The sequence below is a fragment of the Xiphophorus hellerii genome, chromosome 3 (assembly GCF_003331165.1).
Source record: "Xiphophorus hellerii strain 12219 chromosome 3, Xiphophorus_hellerii-4.1, whole genome shotgun sequence".
Taxonomy (NCBI): domain Eukaryota; kingdom Metazoa; phylum Chordata; class Actinopteri; order Cyprinodontiformes; family Poeciliidae; genus Xiphophorus; species Xiphophorus hellerii.
The window spans coordinates 29,914,764-29,941,114 of NC_045674.1; the positions used below are offsets into that span (position 1 = coordinate 29,914,764).

General features: G+C 38.1%; 2 protein-coding genes across 4 annotated transcripts in view; one reads left to right on the forward strand and one right to left on the reverse strand.

Annotated features, from left to right (window-relative positions):
• vps13b (vacuolar protein sorting 13 homolog B) overlaps positions 1-5,270 on the forward strand; it is a 304,956-nt gene extending 299,686 nt beyond the window's left edge. For 2 of the 3 annotated variants that reach the window (XM_032557919.1, XM_032557918.1), the window contains 4 exons: positions 982-1,084; positions 2,614-2,782; positions 2,851-2,931; positions 4,409-5,270. In XM_032557919.1, the coding sequence (XP_032413810.1) occupies positions 982-1,084; positions 2,614-2,782; positions 2,851-2,931; positions 4,409-4,657 (602 nt within the window). In that variant the 3' untranslated portion in view covers positions 4,658-5,270. The remainder of the gene's footprint in view (positions 1-981; positions 1,085-2,613; positions 2,783-2,850; positions 2,932-4,408) is intronic. The other variant, XM_032557917.1, reaches the window with a different exon arrangement.
• On the reverse strand, positions 5,265-25,993 carry rgs22 (regulator of G protein signaling 22). Its single transcript, XM_032557637.1, has 24 exons — positions 25,972-25,993; positions 25,853-25,881; positions 25,706-25,768; positions 25,452-25,637; positions 25,289-25,374; positions 23,803-23,969; positions 23,139-23,610; positions 22,899-23,060; positions 22,710-22,803; positions 21,161-21,280; positions 19,945-20,046; positions 19,121-19,315; positions 18,242-18,346; positions 16,637-16,818; positions 16,388-16,550; positions 14,713-14,883; positions 12,919-12,969; positions 11,513-11,665; positions 11,205-11,384; positions 9,407-9,577; positions 9,094-9,312; positions 6,284-6,377; positions 5,576-5,653; positions 5,265-5,502 (listed from the first exon to the last, which is right to left on the reverse strand). Exons 1-24 carry the CDS (start codon positions 25,991-25,993, stop codon positions 5,447-5,449), a joined length of 3,321 nt encoding a protein of 1,106 aa, XP_032413528.1. The 3' UTR covers positions 5,265-5,446.
• Between the last annotated feature and the right edge of the window lie 358 nt (positions 25,994-26,351).

Here is a 26,351-nt window from a genome sequence, read left to right on the forward strand (position 1 = left end):
CACAACAGGCAATGTGTATAAATAAAAATAATAAAGAAAATACATATGATCTTTGTAACAGTACAATACACCAATAAATCAATAAACTACATTACACCTAGGCAGAATATTTTATTTTATTATTTTCTTAAGAGCAGATATTAATCTTTCTTTGGTTTCTTTACAGATTATTCCATAAATAGAAATACAACATTCCATTTGTTTAGTACTGTTATGTATTGTAAACATAACTTTCAGAATATATCATAGCACTAAGTGCACTAATTTCAAGTTGAAGAAAAACAGATTTGTTGGATGTCTGTAGCATTTTCTGCTTAGAATTTTAATAATGCTTTTTTTTTTTTGCAAAATTAAAATAGAATTTAAAGACATTCCTCCAAACTTCTACACAATAGTTTGATGATCTGCAGCACATCACACAAGTTTGTGTGGATCTTTGTGGGGACTTTCCATTGACTTCCATTCATTTCTACAGCCTAACCCTACCCCTTATCCTAACCCTAACCCTTATCCTAACCCTAACCCTTATCCTAACCCTAACCCTAATCAAAACTCAGTTCACACCGTAGCTCTAAATGTGACCCCTGACCCAAAAACAGCATTTTCCCTTGTGGTGACCAGGCTTTGGTCCCCACAAAGAGCAGTGGGTCCCCACAACATAGTATGTGTCAGGAAAATGGTCCCCACGAGGTATCACAAACAAACACACACCCACACACGCGCACACCCCCACACACACACTCTCTCTCAGGGCTGCACAGCGTGTCCAGTGTCACTGCAGTGACATCATTGATGGAGTCCACTGTGTTCTTTATGAATCACTGGGTTGTTGCTGTAGTGCTGAAAGAAAACTGACCACATGCTTATGGGTTATACACCCACTCTGTAACCATTCGTCTTTAAAAATGAACAGAATCGGTAATAAACAGAGTTTAAATGTGTGTGAAGCTTGTAATGGTTAACTGTCCGTGCTGTGTGCAGGGATCCTCCACGGAGCGGGCCTGTGGCAGCTTCCTAAACAGCTCTACCTGCCTGCAGAAGAAAAGTCTGCTCTGGCCTCCAACAGCCACCTGAAATATGTCTGGTATGACCCTGAAGCCATTAAAACATCTCTTCCCTTCTACAGCTTTACTGTTGCCCAGCTCTCCTTCTTATAAGTGGGGCATGTGTTTTCACTTCTGCATTTGTGCTTTTCTTGGTTTCTCTCCAGGAAATGATGTATTTTTCTCTAGCTTTACCCTCCGTCATTTCCACTGTTTAGTTTACAAAGACGTCCGCATTTCTTTCTTTACCTTGAGTCCCACACGTGGTGGCCAGTCTGCCTCTCCTTGTTCTCATGAATTCTCCGCTGCAGTTGTTCTTACCATTTAGCCACAAATCTGAGCAGAGGTGTTTTGTTGTTGCTCTCAAAAGGAACAGAATGCCATTTGAGTGCAACAAATGGCATTCTGTTGGCATGGTTTGTAAGGTGGTAGATTATAACTTTATTAGGATTTTATATAAAGCAGAAAACCCAGAGGAAGTTATCTGTCAGTTCTGTTTTCTAAAAGCGTGTGTGATCCAAGCAGTAGTAGGGGGAACCGGTTGCTTTTTTCTGACCAATCTTTGAAAAGCCTGATGCTGATTTTTGCTGATACTGATTAATTTATTTTTTCCCACTAGACACTGTCAGGCGCTCACAATATTCCTTCAGTGTCCCAGGCTTATTTTATTGAAAAGTTTTGAACAGTACCTGTGAAACAATGCAAACCCGTTTTAACTGCACATGATGCGGTGCTCTCAAAAATAAGTGAAACGTAGGTGGGTGGGCAGAGCAAAAGGGGAAAGTGGTTGATTCTTGGACCTTGTTGGAGTAGTTCAGATCAATTTTACATGCAAGTATCGACCGACTGATAATCACCCAAAATTAAGGTACTCTGTTCACCCCCAGTCTCCAATCTGTTAAAGGTTCCAGTACAGCTTCATAGAAACATTCAAGAAAGATTTATGAGCAGCCTTTATGAACAGAAGGTTATCATGAGCTGCTTAATAAGTCTTTATGACATTTTATTGAGGGGTTGGTTTGGTTTCCATAGCTATCAAACATTTATTCCTGCTAGTTTTTTAAGCTGCCATCAGGAAAATGTCCAAATTGTTGATGCATGAAAACATTCCTCTGGAGCTGTCATCAGCTGAGGGGCTTAGCGGAGTGTTTATACATACATCTGATGTTCTCTTGTGTTTTACTTGAACCACAAAGCCGTCAAACTGGTTTCCATCAGGCATTCGTCACTGCCTTTTACAACAACAGGTAGTCCGTACTTATGAGAGCTCTGGCTGCGAGCGGCGTAACACTGAGCAGACCCAAAGTGCCCAACTGTGCTCGCTTCAACATCTGCCCCGCAACGCCAGCACCTGCCGCCCAAAGTAAACACTGTCAGAGGAACATGGCTGAACACACAGTCACTGCTGAACATGTGTGAGGTCTGAATCACACAGAGAACTAAAGGAAAACCAAGAGCACAGGATGCATGAAGGCATGAATGGTTTGCCGAGGGGTGAATTTTGAGCGATATATTAGACCGTATGGAAAACATGACGATCCGTTCTGTTTGCTCCTTGGTGTGACCACAGGAAGATGCTGCAGTCTCTGGGGCGCCCGGAGCTCCACATGGCCCTGGAGGTGACCATAGTGAGCGGATCGGGTCAGGAGCATGCTGGCTGCCTGCTGCTCACCTCCGAGGTTCTGTTTGTGGTCAGCCTGTGTGAGGACACGCAGCAGCAGGCCTTCCCCATCACAGAGGTGAACGCAGTGCTCCAGGTCAGCTGCAGGAGGAAGCTTCCTGCGGCTGACCTCTGGTCTCTGTGCAGGTGGAGTGTCAGCAGGAGCCAGAACAGCCGGGTCAACTCACACTCACCTTACAGCAGCAGACGCTGAGCAGCGACTCTGAGGTGAGCCAATCGTCAGGAAGGTGGATGTGGAAATCAAAGCAGCTAACCTAAATATTTCATTATTATTTTATTATCATTTAATATAAAGTTCATTCACAAGTTAGTCCAACCTCTGGCTTTCTGGTTAAAACATCCAACAAACTGTTTAGATCAAATGCTGCTTCATTCATTGATGTCTAGCTAAAGGCTGATGCAGTAATAATAATCTTTACTGTCATTATAGAAGATTAAAGTAGCTTTGTAAAGTTACATTTGATTTATGATTAGTGTCATACGCTGGTTTCACCCCACTTCTTAAAGGAATAATTTGTGATTTTTAAAGGAAAGTTCTGTTGATAGGAGGTATTGATACTGTAAATCAGGGGTGTCGAACTCCCCTGATTTTCATTTTTCACATCGAGATCATGAATGTCCTCAGAGTCGTTTGTATCAGAATGTATTGATAAAGCGAACTTTTAATTAACTGATGAAATTATTACATCTTTCTCTGGATTCAAAGAACACTGCTAAAAATGTCATCTTTAATACTGATGCAATTTGGTACAATACAAATAAAATGGATTTGATTTGATTTTTAAGCATGCAGCTGTTATCTTAAAGTTCTATTCCTGCCACAAAAATAGTTATGGCCGGCTATAGATTTGGCACATGTGCTGTAGATAATCCACTTCCAGCAGAGGCTAAGACCGAAGCAGACCTTTGCTGTCTCAACATTAATCCACCTTCCCAGGTTTATTTGATTGTTATTTTAATAAACTTTAGACTGTTGTCATGGTTACATAGACTGGGATTTCAGCAAAAGCCAATGATTGACAACAGAACATGTGTGCAGGTTCAGTCAAGCTGCCTGATATAAGAGTTAAAAATATAAGTTTATTTTATTATTTTTCCATTAGGTAGTTAAATGTAATATAAACATTTTACATGTTTTATTCACACTGTCCATTTAATACTTGAAGATCTTTCCTTCTCTCCTCTTTCCTTTATTTCATGGTAACCATTGGTTACTGAACAAATAAACAGTGTAATGAAAACATGGTGTTCAACGTCCTAATCTGGATTTAGACTAAATGAAGATGCTAAGAGTTATTCTCTATAGGTAAGATGTTAATTACTCATAATGTTTTAACAGAACCTCAATATGAATTATTATAACATGCTACTTTCAACAGAGCTCATGCATAAGCTAAATTACCACATATTTTATTTTTGGCTAATAACTGAATTAGCCAAAAAGTAAAAGTGAATGTTTAGAAAAGGAACATCTCCTTCAATGCAATATTCCACTTAAACGACAAGTTCATTAATTGGTGCTCTGAACAGATGTTTGCTTTACTGCAGCAAAATAATTTCTCCCAGATAATTTCTACCATGTTGAGATTACTCAACATGGTCTGCAGTTGTCATGACAGCATAGTTAACATTATGTATTCTTGATGTCAGAGTTCACTTGACCAGGACCTCTGTCCCCCTGCAGGGTGACGGCGTCCGGGAGCGTTTATCAGAGCAGCAGTATCAGCGGCTGGTGGATTATGTGAGCCGAGCCTCCCAGTTCGTCTCTCCGTCTGCCGCCGCTCTTCAGCTCCAGCCTCCAGTCACCCTTGCAGAACCCCCACCCTCTGTCACCAAGTGCTACCGCTACCTGGTGGATCCTGCTTTTGCCAAGGTGTTTGTTAGTAAGTTCACTATAGTGAAGAACAAAGCTCTACGCATCGGATTCCACTGATAAATCTGACTTATGCGCCACATTTAACGTTTGCCTTAAAACCCTTTCACGCTGTGCTTAATTCCTAACAGTTACCATGTGAACTAATCCTTTTTTTATGTAACTGGTCACTCATGCCTTAGAGGTAAAGTTTTAGGAGTAATATTTTCTTACAGAAACGTGGATCTGTAAAAATCCTTCTGTTAATGTAAGCTCTAATGTTTGAGTGAGGAGGCAGAGTAGAGAAACACTACAGCAGAGTTTCATCAAGTTAGTCTAAAAAAAACCTCAGTCAGAAGAAATATTCAAGCACTTTGATGTTTCATTCTTTCTGAAACTGTTTGGAGTGCTTCAGGCTCTGTGTGTTGACATTCTGTGAATTATCCCATGCCAATGTAAAGTGCAATATTTATACATGTTGATGGACTCTAGAGATACCAGCTGTTGACCAAAAGTTTTACAATGATGTAACATGCTTGTTTAAAAATAAAAACACTGTTATTTGTACCTTGTGTTCATGCCAAACCCTACTGATGCAAACACGTTGCCTTTTTTATGGTGTCACTGAGCTCTCCATGAAATGTAATTGTTGATCTGAAACTTAGAAACTTAATAAAAAAAAATGTAATTCACATGAAGTATTCTTTTATTTTTAGTGCAGCTATAAAGGTTGTATTGAAACCGTGGACATCACTACTTTCACAATCAGCAGGCCCCATAAGGCTTAGGCCTGAATAAGAAATATTCTAATATATGTCTTCAACTTTTTATAATCAATGTATCAGTTACTCTCTCAGCCTTCACTCCTGCTCAGATAGCAGGGATGTTCCTCCTGGGCCCAGGGTTGGGACATGTTTTCACCCATCCTGTAGTAAAACAGAAAATTTAAAGCTCGTTACATAAAATGGCTTCAAGTGTGTCGTCAATTAATTGACTTACTTTTGGTGAAGCTCCTAGAGGAGGCAATTGATGGCACCTGGGAGCTTTCCTTACTGCTTACTGACTGGATACTGGAGTCTAAGAAGAGAGTTGGTGGTAAAAATCTGCCCCTACATTTAGTTTTGGTTTTTAATGTACAACAAACCACCTTGGTTATGTGTAGTGCTGTGACTTTTACTGTCCCCAAATTAATTATTTTATTGCATTTAAATTCTACGCCAGTGTTCTTTATTTGGTTTTAGATGGGGATTCATCGATACAGAAGAAGAGCTGGATTGACTTAATTTCTTTTTTTTTTCACAGAGACTTAAATGTACTAAATTACAAATGTGATAACTCTGCACCAGTACAACACACTGAAACACACCAATAACGTCAGACATGGAAAAACACAACTTTAATCTGTTCAGTGGGCGCAGAAAGGAGTAGAATACAAATGGAAAATAAATAATGCATGATGTCACTCAGAGAGCACAAAGCATAGAATTAGACAGAATAGATCAGCCCTTGTTGATGGGGACATCGTCACTGATATCCCATCTTGAATTTTTTTTTTCAGCATTGGGACCGATACAGATAACATCAGATCAGTGCGTCTCTACTTCTAGGTGAAACTAACTTAATTGGCTATAAATTGGAAAAGTGATTGTTTGCTTTTCTTTTTTTACAACTTCATATAACACTTGAATAGTAAATGTTTCTGCGAACCTGAGTCTGTGGAGACAGAATTCTCAAGCGAACTGAACGCGTCCTCCCTCTCCTTCTGCTGATCTTCGATGTACTTGGAGTATGACCACAGCAGCTGAAAGGAAATGTCAAGATTTAACGAGGTTCCATTCCTGGACTGAACTCTTTGGTTTAAGTTTGTGGTTGAGGCCGACAAACGTTCTCTGCAGCATTCATTTCACAAGTTTCCCTGAATTCAGACTTAATTTCATACACCAGCAGTTTTGATAGCGTGCTGCCCTTGGACATACAGGTATGTTAACAGGACGTGGTCAGATCATTGCACAACTGGATCTCAACACCAGACCCTCACCTAGTTACCCTCACAGCTATCGGTCTGAGTGGAATCAAAGAATGGGTCATCTAAATCCAGCTCGCTCATGGCCGTCAGGAGTCTACTGCAGGAAATCTGTGTCCCACTAAATGACGATAATGGTTGTCTCACCATGCCAATATCAAATCTGTCAATATTTTTTTGCCCACCTTAAGAATATTACTTAGGACTAGTCATTTCTAATTTAGCTGCAACAAAGCGCTGGACAGGCTTTAGTGTCCAAAACTCAGCTAAAATGAAGCTTTACCAACCTAAAGTGGAAAATACTTCACATTTTGGACAGAGTGAACATAGAGCTCATCTCAAAGCTGCAGTATAGCTTTTTCAAAAACATGTTATTTTCCATATGTATTAAAATTGTCACTGTCGTGACATTATGAGGCGGATATTCCAAAAAGAAAAAATTTAGCTAATGGTGGAAAGACAACTAACTAGTTTTTATGGTACAACTTATTGTTTCAGGAAAACTGTTTATCTGTCATCATAGGGAGCTAAGCTAACTAGCTAACTAAGCTAACTGGCTTAGCCACCACTACAGTTGTGGTCAGCTGCAGTGTAGCAAAGAGCAAGTAGGAGGGGTGAGAACAAAGGTAATTGACAGCCAGATCCTCCTCCTGGCTCTGATTGGTTGTTTCTGACTGAGTGGTTTATTTGCATAGTTAGTTCTGGGAGCGCTGGGCGAAGGCAAAGGATCTCAATTTTCAGAGATTATAAACTTTATAATTGTAAACTTTTAAAAAAGTAAAAGATACATACTACAGGTTTAATGTAGTATGTTCCCTTATGTTCTTCGTTTTGGGGAAGAACATAAGATTTTTAAGGGCATACTTTGGATATGTCAGTGAGAGTCACAGGATTTTATCCTCCCTCTGTGTGGAATGGTAGAAGGTTTTTGCACCTAGATTATTTTTAGTTTTATGGATGAAGAAAGAAACAAAGACGTGGAAAAAGACTGAAGTTGTGAACTGAAACTCTGACCCATCCTGCAATAAGTAACTGAAAGAACACATGTATTTAATTTACATGATTGTAAGAGTTTGGCAGCTGATGTACTTACATGGAATCAGGATTTATTAAAGAGAAATATAGTTATGACCAAAATTATATCTAGGCAATTTGTTTTTATGTGTTTTAATTTTATGGCTATAAAATTTTTAAAAAGTAATGAGTGAGTGATTTTTCCAAATTCAACTTTCAGTATTTGGCACAATCACTGTGGGGTTTTCAGTTGTGCAATAGCAGCACAATTAATGAGCAAAACAAAAAAAAAAAAAAACTCAAAATCTGGCTAATTCCATCTGCACTGAGGGTTAAAAGTGACCAAGGTTATAAACATTGCAGAAATGTGGGGGCCGTTTTTCATAAAATATATATATGTCAGATTATGTTAATAAAGAAGCTGAAATACAGCTTTTGGGAGCAAAGACAGCAGGAGGCAATAAAATTAATGTCATTGTCTATATGTCAACTTGTGAATGAGATTTTATGCAATTTAATATATTCTCTAAATTTTGTCTCTGAGAAATAGCAAAGGAACAAGAACTAGTAGAACTGTAAACATAGTCCAAACATTGAGGTGGTGAACTATGAACATGAATCAGTTCATTTAATCTTGCTGAACTGAACTTGGAATGAACTGACAACACAACGCTTCACCTGCACTCTCATTAGTCTTCACTTATAAACCCATAAACACCTCAGGTCACCAGTAGGTGTCGTATACACAGTTCAGACACTAGCATCCTGAGCCATGGCTCTACTTCCTGTCCCTCATCAAACTCTTCAGCTTTCAGGGTAAAGCCAGAACCTTATCATCTATGGCTTTTTTTTTTTTTTTTTTTTTTGAAAAAGCACAGTTTATATCCAATTTATTATTTTTGGCTGAAAAGGAATACCGGTGTGTAAACGTTGGTCCCAAATTTCTACACTACAGTATGAGGAACCTAGAAGTTCAAACAGGAAACAATCACTTCATATTACTGCTATATTGTTTTTGCATTAAATTTAACATTGTTTTTGTTGACTAAATGACAGTGTGGAAAATGTAAATAATTTTAGAACTTTATGAACAATATATTAAATCCAGATATATAAAACTTAGAAAAAGATGAAAACCACATGACTGTAGTTAATAAAGACAAACTGCTTTTGCAGCCGTCAGTCAAAACTTTGTGCTTGTTTAACCTCAGGCCCCTTAAATTAATCTAAGTTCTGGAACCAATAGCTGCCATTAAAGGAGTTTTACTTCAGTAACAGATGCATTCTGAACAAAATGGGCCATTTCAAGTAGAAGTGTGTTCAAAGTAAGAAAATAATTGGGATTTTGATCATAAACACTGAGGAATGACTGATGGAAATGCTTTTGCTCTTCACTTGGGCTACCATGGTTTAGAATAACAATGCTTTTTCGGAAAAACACACAAAGTTTCTGCTTTAAGAGCAGATAAGAGTTTCTCACTGGTTCTGCGTGAGTCATCAATGAGCTTTGGGATATGAGGAAGATCTGGGAGTCGAGTTGGTGGCTCCCGTTGCTTTCGAAGCTGAAGTTGCGTTCCAAGGAGAAGCTGTGGCGTGGCTTCAGATGCGTTTTAGATCCGTCTTTTTGTTCCAGCTCGTGATTACTCTCCCGCTCATCCTTCTCCAAACTCATAAGGGACTCTCGTTTCTCCTGTAACAACTGGTCATACAGGACTGAAATGAGTTCAGATTTTAATCTTGCAGTACAATCTGGTTTCTTATAACTTCAGTTTTGTTTGTTTGTTTGGGTCCACCTGTGCTTTTTTTTCACTTTCCTCCTCCTCCAGCCGTCTCTGTTTCCGTATTTTGGCCTTGTGTTTGGCTCTCTTCTCCTGCAGCAGGGGAATGAGCTCCGCTTTGGAGAGATTCCTGCTGAGCACTTGAAACTTGGGCCATAGCTTCAGCAGTTCACTGAACACAGCTATCTGGATAAGCAGAGAAGCATGAAGAATAATAAATTTTGGTTTTATTAACTGTTCTCACACACATTCATGTTTCTTTCCATATTAGGACTTTGTATTAACATTTGTTCTTTTTAGTAACTACATGTCTGCCTAAACCAAACACTTACCAGTATATTCCTAACCTAGGTCAGGACAATAAATCATCTCTATATTGCAATAGACACGTGATCAATATCAATGGATAATACATTTGATAGAACGTTCAATAATTTCACTAAACTCCAATCCACAGCCACACAACATTCTGGTAGATGTAGGCAGAGGAAAGACTTTAGCCGCTCAATCTCAGCCAGCTAAGCTGGATAGATGGCATTGAGGAATTGACTCTCTCTTAGGTTACCTAGCAACAACCAGCTTAGTGACTTGCGTTGCAGCAGTTTCAGGTTTCGCCACCATGACTCATAAGAAACAACGGCATGGAGTGAAAACACTGGATGAAGCAAGAAAGGTATTGCCACCAGTTTGGCAGTATTTCAAATATATAAAACAAAAATAAAAAATCAATAACACTGGTCAACTGCCAAAAAATTGTCTGGGGTGTTTCAACTGTTTTAGGGTCATTTTGATGAGCTGAATCCAAAAATCACATTGGTTTTGCTCAATGAGGTCAACTTTCTGAACTATGGAGCAACACGAGCATCAAAATGCAGGACTTGTTTCTACATATGGATCAGTTTCCTGAGAATCTGGGATCAATGAGTGATGAGCAGGAGGAGAGATTCCAGCAGGACAGAAAAGAGACGGAGACGTAAAGTTCAATTAACATGAACTTACCCTTAGAAGTGTTTATTATTCACTTTACAGAAATCCAGGTTTGTGACATTTAATTAATAAAACTCTGTTAGAAAACAATTAGTCTCTTTTTTTGGATGAGAAATATTAACAGAAATAAACTGATAATGTCACAAAAATGTAATCAATATACTGTAGTCAGAAGATCGGATTTCTCTAAATCAAATTAGAATAAAAACCTGACCTGATGTGGAAAAATGGACGTCATTTTTGGATTCAGCGCTGCAAAATAGTCCTAATTCAGTTGAAAAAAAACAGACATCCAAAAAAAATATTTTTTTGTAACCTGGTGTAATTATTGATATCAACTGATATGAAACACAGGGTTTCCTTCAGTGCCCCACCACCAAGATAAGTGTTGTTTGTTACTAAACAATGACAGTAAAGACGGATTAAGGTTTATAGTTGATGGACTGAACTGGGTGTTGGCCTCTATTATTTCCGTATTATAATGCGGGCTCCTGCACCTCCGAATTATTGTAACTTTGACATTTTTAACACAAAAACTCGGTGGGCTGCTGGAGGACTGTCCTAGCGTCCCTACATCAGGCTTAGCATGTTTTCTGGGGAAAACCCTGAAACGATTATCTTGTGATACGCTTTCACCCATATCGTCCAACCTTATGCTAACCCAAACTAATTTCACACCATACCTCTAATCCTACACAAGGAGGTCCACCACATTAGTACTGGGTTTTGGCCCCCATAAAACCCATCGTTCTTCAGAAGGTTGATAAATATGCCAGAGAGGGTCCTACATAGAGTAGCTAAACGAGAACATACACAGAGCCAGTACCTGTGCCTCTCTGAAGATATAAGGGCCGAGCTCACGGCGCTTTTCCAGAATACGCCGAGCCTGTTCATGAGAAATGTTGATCTGCACAGATGGTGGCATGGAAGAGTTGATAAAACAGCTGATGATTGTGGAGATTTTCTGCTGGATGATGGTCAGACTGCTGTGCGAATGGCAGAGGTCCTGTATCCAGACAGAAATAATGAGAGTAATGCTGTAGAATCTCTCTCACACACACTGGGGAAAAATGTCATATTTCTGAAGGTATGAGGACTGTGCAGCCGCCAGCACAGAAGCTTCTGGATCTTCACCTTATACCTCTGCACCTCCACCCAGAAGCGCACGTCATTTTCCAGTAACTCTCCTTTCACAGAGACATAGTCCTGGAACTGCTTGCAGGTGGACGGGTTGAGAAGAGCTCTCCGAAACAGAAGGATATCTCTGGAGGTACTCATCACTGAACCCTCCAGATGAAAACAGGGAGCTATAATGTTAATCAGTTCTACTGGTAATAGGTAAAACAGGTTTTTTGCCAGTGAAAACATAATATAGGGACAATTATACTTGCTGTACATATATTTACATATACATATCTGCATTTTTTGAATCTTTGCAAGGACTGCTCTTAAGTTGCTTTTTATATTAACAGCATTTTATATTTTTACAATTTATAGCATTTTATATTTTATTTTTTATTTTATCTACAACTACTACTCAGTGGTAGGTGTTATTGTGTCTTTTCTCTATGCTTTAACTGCAAAGTAATTTCCCTGCTGGGATGAATAAAGTATTTCTATTCTATTCTATTATGTAGTTAGCTAAAGCCCTTTTCTTTAAAGGGAGGGTATTATGTATTTTCCTGGCACATAGTACCATTTTATAGCACAATTAAGTAACTATGTTAACTTCACCTGTTATAAAAATAATGCATATATCAAATGTGACTTCAAAGAAATTTGACTTCATAATTTAACGCCTTGAAATTGGGTCTCTGTTTCTTTAAAAAAAAAAAAACTCCTGCTCTTTCTGACACTCAGCCTACAGGAAGTAATCACAAAATTGGTCTATTAACTCTACGTTTTTACCAGCGTTGCACTGAGAAGTTGTTCGTATAATGAGCTCAGCAGATGTGCAGTTCCACCAGATGTTTGCTAATTGGTGTTGCTAGTCTGAAGGACTATCAGCTGCTATACCCTCGTATACCCCTGCTAAACGAAGGGGAGCAGCTCTCCCCTCGTGTTGCAGGGAGGGCTGCTATCTAAGGAAGAAGCTCAGAAGCTTGGAAACTGCAGAGCCGAGGAGGAGCTGCACCTCGAAGCCAGAGCTAGGTCTAGAAGGCAATTTGTACAGCTGAATGGAGATTAAAGGATTTTTCAAACATGCATGAAAGAATCAAAAGCAACACTTCAGGTAGGTTTTCATTTCCCTGTATGAGGGAATAACATTATAACATGATGTAAAGCTCAAAAAAAGTCAACTTTACATAAGACTGCCCCTTTAATTATTCTGACACATGAAAGTTCAGCTAATGTTTAAATCTGTTTGAAAAAGACACAAGTCAAAGTAAAGTTAGCTAAGCAAACATCCTGAAGCCTAACGTAGCAGCCAAAAAAAAATTTAAGTCAGTGCTTAAAGCCAAATCTTTCCTGAAAATCCATGATGCCTGGTGAAGAAGAAATCCCTCATTTCTCTCTGTTCTTGAAGGGCTTCTTCTCACCTTCCTTGCTCTGATCCGGTTCAGCTGTAAGGCTCTATCTTCTGATTGACTCTGCCACACAGAAACAAAGGCAAAGAGTCAGTAATCAAGACCTCGAGGAGATGCCTCACACACGTCCCTGTAGTGCTGTCTCTCCCTGTCGCTAGAACTGCATCCCTCTCTCCTTTGTCTTCAATCTCATTTGTTCTTTCCAATCCTCCTCCTCTGACCTTTTCTCCTCATTTCACCTCTTAAACATCTTTTCCACCCTTCCACGCATCTCACTTTCCAGACTGTAATGCTAAACTACATCTACCTTTCATTACCTAATGAGAAGATCTGTGTCACTAAACCCTGTAAACTTGATAACATAATGAGGCAGAGCAGCAGAATCTGCGGTTTATGTGTTTCCACTCGAAGAAGGAACCTAAGAGATCGACAAGCCAGTAACGGCGTTCAGTGGCTGATCCTATAACCTTAATGTGTGTATGCGTGTGTGTGTGTGTGTATGTGTGTCAGTGGGCACATCCATTATACAGACTTTAAACATGATACACATCACAACTGCCTCTGAAATATTTAATGCAATTATTGTCAAATTAAATGAGATCAAATGACAATTTGGTTCTAGTTTAAAGTGTCCATCCAGTCCATTCTCTGCATATCATTGAAACATTTAATAAGATCACCTTGAGAAAAAACAATTCACACCTCTGAACATTTTCACATACTGTCAGATCACAACCAGAAACTCTAACGCATGTTGTTGCAAAATATATGTGCAAAACTGAAGTGAAAGTAGAACAAATGACTGAAAAGTGTGGCATGCAGTTGTATTCAGCCTCCTTGAATAAATACATTGTAGAATAACGTTTCGCTGCAGTTTGAACCGAAAGTATTTGGGGGTTTTGCTGAAAACAGACATTTCCACAGCACAATGCTGCCACTGTATGTGCACTCTTCATTTTTCCAACACAAACTGAGCTTTGTTTGTCCCCCATGTGGTCTATGGCAACCGTCATTGAATATTTTTTTGTTTGCTTCTTTGTCAACAAATTCTCCCAGCTGAGCAGTGGATCCCTGCAGCTCCTACAGAGTTACTCAGAGCTAACCTGATCAACGCACACCCTTCCAGGCTTTTTATTTCAGGCACTATGACTTGGTAAAACAATTTGAAAACCACGTTATCCATTTTCTCCTGCTGCACAATTATGCACTACTTTGTGTTAGTACGTCACATTAAATATGTTGAAGTTTGTGGTTGTAACTTGATGGAATGTGGAAAATGAGCAGGAAAACATTTTTGCTTTGCAGTAATAGGGTCTGGATGTTATATTTTGTGTTTGCTAGAAAAAAAAAAGTCAATTCCATGACACCATTTGCTAATTAGATTCAAATACAAAACAACACTGTTGGAAAAGCCAATAATATTAAGTCTCCAAATATTGTTACATATAGATGTTACACCTATTAATGATAATGGAAGAGAATGATAGAGCACCAGACTATAATTATTAGTATTAATAATTATTTGCTACTATATCAATGTAGCTAAGGGTTTTTGGGGTGACAGTTAAGGGGTTAAACTTTGTCCAGCTTGCTAAAGTTTCTCTAAAACTTGTGTGCTGTGAATTTCTATACTAAAGGTAGCAGGATGCCACCCAGTGGTGGAAAGGAAAATGAATGTAGGACTGATGCAAGGTGCCTAAACCTGTTTTCTAGCATTGCAAGTTTTTTTTTGTTTGTTTTTTTTAAATCAGCAATTATTTATTGTCAGAAATGTTGGTGTCAAGTGTGAGGGATCAAAATGTTTACCTTTTCCCTTTCCTTTATTTTCTGCCGCTCAACAAACTCTTTTGAGGAGAGGAACAAAGGTACCCATGTTTCTTCAAGGTAACACCTGATTATTTCCTGGATTGCAATCGCGACTTCGTTTGAGAGGCTTTCTGACTGCAGCTTCTCCTCTCCACCTGCCTTAACTAGAATCTACACAACCAGAAGACATAACAGAGAAGGAGGGGGAACGGAATGCTTATCATACTTTGTTTAAAACAACATAAAAAAAAACACAAAACAAGTAAATGTACAAGTAAATGCATAAAGGAGAAACCCAACAGTGAACCTCTCCCCTTCTTATCTCCTCCTGTGCTCTGCATTATTCCCACAAACTCTTCCCTTAATCTTCTAGCTTTTTTCAGTCCTCATATGCTGATTTCTTCCTTTCTTACATCGCCTTTATTCCATTTTCCTTTTTTATTTGGAGCGCACACAGCCCTGCTTGCCCTCATTTACTCTCGTAAGGCTTTTGAAATGAGAACCAGTTGCAGAGTGGGAATCAGGAGATGAAAGAGGGGCATTATGTGACTGGATGACTGAGCTAGTGAAGGGCCAAAGCAGTAAAGCTGTCACACTCTCTGCATTGCACACACAGAAAAGAACCAACAATGAGACATAAGAACAGCTGCCAGGGCCTCATAGAGTCAGAAGCATCAGAACTGGCTTTCTAATTTAAAAGCAATTTTAATAATTGTTTTGAAGGCATTTATAGGATGACGCTGACAAATCACAAACATCTTGCCCCACAGTTTAGATCATGTCAACACAAGCATGTTGCTTTTGTTCAATAAATTGGAGTAAGTCCTGTGTGAATGAAGTCAGTCTGATCTCGGAGAGTGATTTTGAGCTTATGTAACAGACTTTGAACTTAAATTTAAATCATTCCTGAAAAAATCCAACCTGACCCAAACAATTAGGCATTTTGTCAAAGCCCAATCCGACTTGATTAATTCACTTTAATTAGGGGCTCGCAGTCTGAAGTAAACCTGACATGTTATTTTAATTAAGATTTTACTGCTTACTATTTTTAGACCACCATTTAAGCGAGCAGTGTAACTTCTCCTATCTTCCAGCTCCATCTTGTTGCTTGTTGTAAATGTTGTTGGAGTCAAGTGCAAATCATCTGGGATGTGGAGGTTGATAGGATCCTGCACTTGTTACCGTCTGGATTACTACTGCACTGCTCCTCTGTTTAGGTTAATCTATCATAAATAGATTAACACAACTTTATATCAAACATTCTCGTTCGGTTTTCTCCGTACTGCAACCTTATTAAACACTCTCCAGACATCGGAGCCTGACCCGACCATCAAGCCAAAAAGTCTGGCCTGACCCTGCCTGAATTTCAGCTTGGGCCATAAATCCAAACTCTACCTACAACAGCTGGGAGGGAAATCTAGAAATGATCCTGGAGTCTAGAAATCCAATCTGAGATGGATTTAAACTTATAATCATTGTTTCTGAAGCTGAATAGAAACCATTTAATTCTCAGGAGGCTGTTTTATTGCCGATTCTCCTGCAGCAAAGGATCCCAGAGGAAAGTGAAAAAAAAATTATTTGAAGCTGCAGCAGCCACTGTTTATAAAACCTGGATACATTTATTGGTGTAAACAAATTGTGGATTTTTAGTCAGATTAGATCAAATGTTACATACATCTTCCTGTTGTTCTTTTGTGGCAGGGCTGTCAGGACCAAAGAAGTAGTCTTCGTTCAGGTACTTTTTAACAATCAAAGTTGTCTTCTCCAGTCTGACGCTCTTGCTTCCCTTAAAAATCGCCTTGTACCGCTCTAGGTCCAACCAACAGAGCAGATGAATGCTGCACAGGAACAAAAAAAAATTAAACCTTTGAATAAATCTCATCTTCCTGTATATACCACCTCTCTGCTTGGTACTGCCTCTTACCTGGCGTTATTTTCCTGCAAGAAAGTCATGAAGTGTTTGCCCTCTTGAGGGTGATGAAGTAAGGTCAATAGACGATAACTTTGGAAAATTGCAGCCACTTTGGACCAAGGACCAAGGTGTCGGCCACTCTTTGAGGAAGAGAATGGCTCGACAGATATAGGAAGATTCATGGACCTCTGCTGCTCCACATGAAGAGACACAAGAGAAAATAGAGACAGAAGAGAAGAACACCATTAAATGGGTACTCTAAAGTCAGTTTATCTGTGAGGATGGATGCTGTGTGATACAGCAAAGGATATTCAGCTTTGTTCCAAAGGAAACAGGTGAAGATTATTCCAGGTACATCCATTCTGTCTGTTCCATTCAAGGCTTCTTTCAGTTTTCAAATCAAAACTTATAATTTATAGAGTCCTCAGTCCTTAAATTCACAGTTTTAAAGTAAAAATACAAATGTTTACCATGAAAACAAATGGATGAATGATTATCAGATGGATGTATAAAAAGGTGGATGGACGGATGAACTAATGATGGGTATATCTTTTACACTAAAGAACAGAGTCTGACTTAGGGCTGGACAATAAATCAGTAATAGGTGTGTTAAACACGTGATCAATATCAATAAATAATACATCTGATAGAACATTCAGTATTCATTGTATAGAATATTCACTGAACTCTGATCCGTAATTGCAAAGCATTTTGGGGGATGTATGCAGAGGAAAGGCTTTAGCTGCTCAACCTCTCATGACGAGCTAAGCTAAAGTGACGGCATCAACTAACTCACTCGCTCTTTGGTTACCTAGCAACAACTTGCACACGTTACTGTTGAGTAACATGCGAAGTTGTCGTTTAAGGTTTCGCCACTATGCCTCATAACTGCTTAAAAATAAAAACTAATGGCAAAGAGTGAAAACTGTGGATAAATGAGGAAAGGTCATGGCACCAATTTGTCAGTATTTCAGATATTTAAAACAAAAACTAATCAATAATTATTGATAGACAGTTATTGATATTGACTGATATGAAACGCTTATATTGTAATACGTTTTTCAGCCATTTTGTCCAGCCCTAGTATTCAAATTCAAATTCAAAAATACTTTATTAATTCCAAAGGGAAATTAAATGTTGTTGTTGCTCATCAATATTCTTCAAAGACGCATTGAGGATGTTGGCAGGAAAGATCTCCTGAAGCGATCTGTACCACACTGAACCTGAAGAAGCCTCTGGCTGAAGCTGCTCCACCTTCCCAAGACAGTCTTGTGAAGAGGACAGACAAGATTGTCCATAATTTTCTTCATTTTTATGAAGAATCCTTCCTTGCATTATCGTCTCCAGAGGATCCATAGGTGTCTCCAGAACAGAACCAGCCATCTTCATCAGGCTGTTGGGCCTTTTTAGGTCCCTGGCTCTGATGCTGCTGTCATAACAGATGACGAACGCAGAGATGACACTCTGAACAACAGACTTATAATAGATCACCAGCATCTTGCTGCAAACCTTGAAGGATCAAGGTGACATCTGAAAATTCAATTATTTTTCTATACCTATAGAGACCTTGAAAATAATAATTCCACAGTTTCTCAGTGTGTTTATGAACTCTTTGACCTGTTTGCTGATCCGTCTCTGGCGGTGCTTTAATTCCTTGCAGACCCTCAGGAGTTCTCTGTGGTCTGGACTGTAGAAGCACCGCTGCTCCTCGTGCACAGGCACCTGGACGCAGACAATAACTCTTTAGCTAACTGATTAAACATTAGCAGGTAACTGATCTTTAAATTTGGATCCAGGCTAGGGTTTTCTGAATATTAAACAGGATATTGTTATTATTTTACTTGTTTTGATGTTTGTAAGTCTGCTTAAATCGAAAAGCCTTCACAGTATCTTTATACCAGTGTCTTTGTATCCATTGCAAACTTCAAATGTGTTTTATTTGGATTTTATGTGATGTGTCAGCATAACGTACTGCATAATTGTACAATTGAAAACAAAAAAAAAAGATTATGATTGCAAACAAAAATCAGAAAAAAGGTGTCATGCCTTGACATTCAGGCCACCCAAGTAAAAACTTTTTAAAACCACCTTTGATTGCAATTACATGAGCAAGACTTTTCTAGGCTGTGTCTCAACTGGTCAGCGTCATACTGGAAGGAGATGCTCTTCCTCAGTTCCTGATCTTTTTATTATTTAATTATCCCAAAACATATGGCTGTCTCCTGCCATTAAACTTCATAAGTTTGTGCTACATCATGTTGGTTTGTCACTTTCTCAAAAAAAATGTTGAAGCTTAGATTTGTATTGCAAATATGTGGAAAAGTTGAAAGTATGTGAATATTTTACAAGGCACTGCAACCCTACCAAACACTAATAACACTAACCAGAAAGTAAACTACAGCTACAAACAATTAGAACTGCACTGATCTGATATTTATATCAATATAGGTCCTGACATTATTTTTATCCATAAAAATCTCCACTGTTGTTCTGCACCTGCAGAAATGACTCTTTGTCCCTCTGGTTCAGCTGTGTCCACGGCTCCAGAAGGATGTCCAGCGCATGTTCCTCCACCCTATCAAACAGCTCCTCAAAAGCAGGCTGTAGTTTGTTGTACACCTCTCTTCTGGTTTTGGTCTTAACATTAATGCTCCTCCTGGCAAAGCTGGAAATATATGTGGAATAAAGGACCTGAGAAGGAGGAGAGATGAGAAAATCTTTTCAAGCAAGAAATATTTCTTTGCAAAACCACAATCACTTTCATCATCACCATTGCTCTGTGCTTTTACAATACACCACACCAAATAAATGTCACTCATTTAACCCTCCTGGCTGTGGCACTAAGGAAACAACATTAAATGTCATCCCTCTGGTGAACTAAAAAAAGTCAGCATCCCGCTGTGATGTGTTCTGGACCGAAACATTCTTCTCTGGTCCTTGGTCCCAGCATGGTCGAGCACAATGGTTCTAGGTGACTGAGCTGGCACAAAGAACTGTGGGTGGAACTCATTTGTTTTTATGAGAAATGCAATTTCTCCACCTAAAACAGGAGTAGTAAGAGAACACAGTTGAGAATGGTGGAGGCGAGGAGACACAAATGAATGTATCAATATATTGGCATAATGGGGACAGCAATGACGCTTCTGTGTAAATGTGAAAGGGAGGAAGAAAGAGTACCTCATGGACCTCTTAACAATTTTACATTTCTCTTCTGGTTGTTGGCTTAGAATACATTAAAAAAAATGTTCTCTAAACATTTGATTGATTGTAGTACTTGGTTATTTTTCCGTAAAGATAGGACAGGTACTGCAGGTACTGACCTGTGCCTCTCTCTGCACACTGTAGGGGTCCATTTGCTCTTGGTGGAACAGTTCATGGTAGTGCTGCAGGTCTGTCCAGAAGTAAACTGCATTTACCCAAAGCTAAAACCACAAACAAAGAGACATTGGATTATTTACTTCGCCCATATGAATCAGCTTACCACAATAACAGCAATGTAAAATGGGATTTTTAAACTTTTTTAGATGTTGGGCATAAAAAAAATTCCACAAAAGGCAGTATCCATACGGTCAGAAATTCTTTGGGTAAAAACAAATGACTTGACTCCATCATTAAACTGTGCCCTTTTGATCAGATTAAAAGTCTGTGGATGTGTTGGAATGAAACAATTTAAAACATTGAAAAATGTAACTTTTTGGCATATGGTCCCTATCTATAATTGTTGGGAATGATATTCTTTTCAAAACAATAAACCCTCAATTTCTTTTTACCTTTTACCAAAGACGTACAACAAAGTAGAAGTGCAAATAATTTAGGGACAGTACAGTTAAGTCAGTTCAGTACAACCAAAACACATCAGACAAGCATCCATCACAGCCACTGATGAATATTCTATAGATCCTATTCAACAAATATTATTTGCAAACAAATCAAAGCAGTTGATGAGCTAAATATTAGGTAATATGAATATTATTATTTTATATCTCCCCACCACCATAGCAAAAGGAGCAAAAATGTTTGAAATGCCAAAGATATTTATTAAAATTTGTAATAAATCTACTCTCCGTTAAACAAAATGATTTAAGATAGCCAAGTTGTCTGGACTAGTTATTCAATAGAAGAGTGTTAATCCAAGCCATAGTCTAAAGCATTAACAATTTCAAAAACTGTAAAAACTATAATCTATAATTAGATTTAAAAACTACTTTCAGAAAAGATTTTTCTTTCTGAAATAATTATTTTTAAAAAACGACTTGAAAAGAGTGGTTTTATTCAGAGTCAAAGTAACATTAAGATTAGGAGTCTCTTCCTAACATTATTTAAATCTTCAATTTATTGTTGCCTTATAATCTGATCTTTGTAAAGATAAAATATTTTGAGCAAAAAATTAAGGTGTTCAAACTCTGAGTGACTACTCAGAGTTGCCAGTATTTGGATTTATTTTAAAGTATTAAAATAGTGAATTGCCTTTGTGATGTCATATCACTTATCCACAGCACAACTGTTTAGTAGAACCTTTCAGATTTTTGTTTGTACCTTGTTTCCAGATTGTTCACAGTACTGTGTGAAGTACAGCCCAGTCCGGAACTCAATAAACAGAGACGTCATCATCGGTTTCACTCTTCTTCCAAATGGTGTCTCACATTTGGCAGACATCTTAGGAAATATATACACCACAGTATAAGCTACTTTCTAAAATTGTAAGTTAAGATCTTAAAAGAAAAAGCAGACAGCTTTTGGAACAAGGGTGTCCAAAGTGCAGTTCCAATGTAATGCAAATTTGACCCACCAGTGCAGGTGGACCATGAAGATGAAGACTTTTTCCTATTAGGACAAAACTATGAGCCATAAATTGAGATCTTGTCACAAATTGTCAGACACAACACAAAGTATTCATCTTTTAATAAGGTTTTCTGCTTTCTCTTCACTTTCTTGGTAGAATGTAGGACCACTAGGCCTGTCACAATAACAAATTTTGCTGGATAAATGATCCCAAATGTTATTGTGATAAACGATAATATTGCTGTTTTGAAACCATTTTCAAGTGATATCATGATAATGGCATAATAATGCAAGAACACATTCTCAAAGATCAATAAACTTTAAATTCTAGTGAACGTTTAACACTGGAACTGGAAGAATCTTTTAAAGGTTTTATTGGCTCTAGTGGCCTTTATTTGAGAGTAGTTAGAAAGGAAAGTATGTCATGAGAGAGGGGGAAGACATGCAGCAAAGGTCATCAGGCCTGGAATCGAACTTGTGACATCTGCATCAAGGACTAAGGCCTCCTTACTTAGGTTGTACTTTACCCCTGTGCCACCACAGCACCCCAAACTGGAAAAAAATTTATAGATCCAAAATAAATAAACAAAACAACAGAAGCAATAAATAAAATTAATTATGAAGTCTCTTCAGACAAAATTGTTCTTAAAAAAAGAGATAGTTGAGGCCAAAGCACCAGACTGAAGACTTTTGTCATCCAGTTTTTGGTAGAAAAAAGAAAGAGAAAAATGATAAATCATGCAAATGGAAATTATTGAGCATGTTTTAATTTATCATGCGATTAAGTGATTCACTGCTCATTGCGAGAAGTCTAAGGACCGCATCTGTCCATTGACTTAAACTATATATACAGCTCCGAAATCTGCTTTTGATGACATTAAACCATCTTCAAATAAAGACTGACTTACTCATGTTTTATTGCTGAGAATTTACTAAATCATTTTCAGTTTTTTTCAGTCAAGCCCTAAATAAATGAGTAAAGTAGTTGCATTTCTTTCAATAAGGAAAGCATGTGAAACCCTTTTGAAGTTTTGGCTCTTCAATGATTTACACCTTCCTTTCCTACACAAAAAAAATCTGACAATTTTCTGTATTTAATTAAAATATTTCTTGCTTACTTTATTGTTGAGCAGGAAAAAAAATTGTCAAAACTTTTTGTTATTTTAGTATTTCAACTATTTTTAGTTTTTGGCCCGTGTGTACTCTTGAGTTGAGTTTTGTAACATGGTTTTGGTCCATGTTTCAAAAGATTTGAACACCCCTGGCTCAGAATAAGCGCCCAGTGAAATGACATGAGGCCTACCTGAGTCATAGCAGAATGATGGAATGGGGACAGATACTCTTCAGAGTGACTGCCAGGCTGTCTGCAACGAGTCTTCATCCAGTACCGAGGTAACCTGTAGGACAGATGGATGAAGTGTGCAGGTTAATTGGCTGTATGCTAACAGGAACAGGACTCATTGCAAATATAAATCTAAACTGTGGGCCACACCAGTAGCTGAGTAGAGGCTCAGTTAGTAGTTCCTGAACCGAGAACAATTTCTCCTCTATCCAGCAGGGGGAGTTCGACAACCCCAACCTTGCCAGCAGCTCCCCATTCAAACAACAAGGACTGCTGTTCCTCAGGTAGCAGTTCCTCAACAGAACTAAATATCTGGGACAGATGATACATTTACTTTTTACATTACATGAGACAAGTTGCTTGAATCAGACAAAAATACAAACGTTTTACCTTTTTTTTCGTTCTTCAGTCTGCAACGCTATCAGTGTCTGAATATCCATCCACAGATTTAGAAGCTTCTCTCCTGACGTTCCTCGCAAAAACTCTTTGAACTCATCCAAGCCTGGCCTATTATCAGCACTGGAGACTTCCCAGCACAAAACAGGACTCTTCTTAACCTCTTCTGGCTTGTCTCTATTATTCTTTGCACTGTTCAATGGTGTTGATTTCTTCCTCTCCGGTTTTGCTTCATCTTTATTTGCTTCGTGTTGGTCATCTGTCCTGGAGAGGTCTGGCTGGCTGAGGCTCTCTGAGGTTTCGGCCTGTTTCTGTCCGTCCAACATGTCCACAGCCTCTTTAAGCACCTGATTAACCACTTTACTAGCAAAGTACTCTGGCTGTTCTTCAGCAGTCAGGTTGTCTGACAGACCCGCTGACAGGTCAGATGAGCTGTGGAGTTCTTGAGTTTGCTCACATTCAACTCCTGACAAAGAGAAAGAGACAAAGAGAAAAAAGAAAATGAACGGGTTTTTGAGTGAGTATGAGATGGACAAGACTTAACATCGGAAACATTTGTTGTAAGCCTTGTTGATTTCGGTCAGAAAACAAATTCAATCTATAAATTAAATAAATAAATTACATTTTTAACTTAACAGTATTAGATCTAAAAATCTACCTGGTTCTGGTGATATACTCTCCAGAGAATCTGAAGAATCTTCTTCAGAAGAGAAGTCATCAAGCAATTCTGAGATTGAATGAATGCTAGTGTCTTTTTCATCTAACCAGTTTTTCAAATCATGGCTCCAAAAGGTTGGCTTCCACTGAAACAGCAGCTTGGCAAGTCTGGAAGAAATCAACCGCCACAAAATCTTAAATCACATGTTTGCTTGCTTAATTTAGAAACCAACTGAGTGTTGCCATATTTAGTACTGCTTTTACTTGGTAGAAAGTTGATTTAATCACTTTTCTGAACCCAGAAACAATAAACACAAAAATATTATTTTTCATTCAAAACCATCATAACATTCCCTTTCTGATATTTCTAGAATAGGCTAGAATTGCAAAAATATGACAGCGTATTAGGGGCAATGTAGATTTAAAAATAAATAAATAAAAAAATTTTAAAAACCAAAGGCGTACAATTCCACCAAAAAACTAAAAGAAAAAAATATTTTTTTACTCAGAAATTTTGCCTTTTTAAAATTTCAGAGTTTACAAAGTCAAAAATTTGCGAGACATTTTTAGATCTCAGAAATTTTCCAGAAAGAACTGACTTTTGAAACTCAAATCTCCAACTTTCCTTTTTTCAATTTGAGATTAATTTCAAAGTTTTTTCTAGCAACTTTTGAAACTCAGAAACTTGCAAGTTTTTTTTTCTGAAATAAATGTAAACATTTTTGAGTTTTTGGTAGAAATTTACTATTTTTTAATTATTCTATCTACAATGGTCCTACTATGCAATCATTTTCATTTGAAAAACAAAAAAAGGGGGAGAAAAATTTTTTTTTTCACTTTCTTTAAAGTCAGAGCTTTACTGTCACCAAGGTTACTATGCCTTTATAACAGTTCGGGAAAGCCCAGATGATGTCATAACTTTGTAAGCTTCATTCTCAGATATTGCTATGCATAGTTAAAGTTCTGAGATGCTGGAAGGCGACTCAAAGAGGAAGAAGCCTTCACTCGTAACATAAAAGAACAAAAATTACATAATGTACATACATGTCCTGTTAAAGTGTATTTCCTAACAATTCCTGTGATCCGATGAAATAAGTTTGGCCAAAATAACCATAGTGACATCTGGAGGAAAACATGGGTAAGATCACAAGCCTAAGAACTGTGAAGTATGGTGGTGGCATATCATGCTGTAGGGATGTTTTGCTGCAGGAGAACTGGAGCAAAACAGTTCAATTTCAAAAACAGATGCCCTCATGGAGAATCAACATAGGACCGAAATACTGAAGCAACATTTTTAGATAACAGACAAGAAGCAAAGTTTTTGACAAATAGGCCTTCAAAATGGAAAATGACTAAGCTGTCTGACAAATTAGCTCAGAAGTGACTAAAACAAAGCACAGAGGAGTGGCCATCACAAATGCCTGATCTACCCTGTATCTATTTTTTTTTTTTAAATGGTGGTCTTTACAGTGCATGTAAAACTGCACCTGTATTCATGGTAGCAATCGCTCTGCAGGAAGAAGGGCAGTCTTTTCTCCTTAATCCACTGAATTCCTTCCTCTCTGTGGAGGCACTGCAAAGACACATTACTCAAATCACATTGAAAAATTTAATCTATATGTCAGCCGTTTTCCCTATACAAGTTCTTACGACGACAGCGAAACAGATGTCCGGTACAGGTGGCATTTTGGAAAATGTTTCTGGGTCATCAGAAAGCAGTATTGATTTATAGAGTTTCAGGGTAGCGCTGATCTGTTCGGCGATAATGTCAGCTTTTCCAGTCACCACCTCAAAAAGTCCAGATTGCTGGTTGTATACCAAAGCTTCTGAGAAAGACTGAAAAATAATGGGCATTAGAAAGCTTTTTTTGTACGAAGATATCTATATTACTGTGCCTACATTACCGGCAGACTTAAGAATTCATTGAAGTAGTAAACCAGTACGTCATCAGAGGCCAGATAGCTCTCCTGTAAAAAGACAAAACAATTCAGCGACAGACAACTCTGCTAAACATAACTATAGCTCTTTGAAAAATGAGAATGTTTACTCACAAAGTTTTCAGCAGTAAGAAAGGGGGTTTCTTAAAATGGAAAGAAAAAGGTCTAATTTACAAGTGTGTAGTGTATTACAAATGTTTGAGAAGATTGAAAGTTTAAGCTTTTACTCTTACCAGCTGAAGTAACTCCACACATTGTTCATCTTAGAAATTCAGAGGCATCTTCTAGATTTTCTAAAGACAAGCAAAGCAGTCACTTTTAAACTGGTGTGCTGTAACTGCAAACAGTCCAGGTTGCTATGGACTCATTTTCAACACAAGGACGACTGTAAAAGATTGACTAGAAAAAACAGAACCCATATAAGTTATTTCTGCAAAGTTGCATCAATGTTAATGGTCAAAGGTGAAAAAATAAATAAAAACCCCATTAACGTTACAAAATCACTTTAATGTTAAACTCATTTGTATATAGCAAAAGAAAATTTAAAATGGCATTGTTGCAGTTCACATTTTAGAGCATTAGATGGCACCAAACCACAATGAACCAATTTGAA

Bases quoted from the DNA above. Each gene is read 5' to 3' on its own strand.
- rgs22 (XM_032557637.1), bottom strand. From the start codon at position 25,993: ATGTGTGGAGTTACTTCAGCTG. The intron at 12,970-14,712 runs GTAAACATTTTG...TCTGTGTGGCAG, and splicing joins AAATAAAGGAAAGGGAAAAG to AGTCAATCAGAAGATAGAGC. The intron at 5,503-5,575 runs GTAAGTCAATTA...GTTTTACTACAG, and splicing joins CTCTAGGAGCTTCACCAAAA to GATGGGTGAAAACATGTCCC.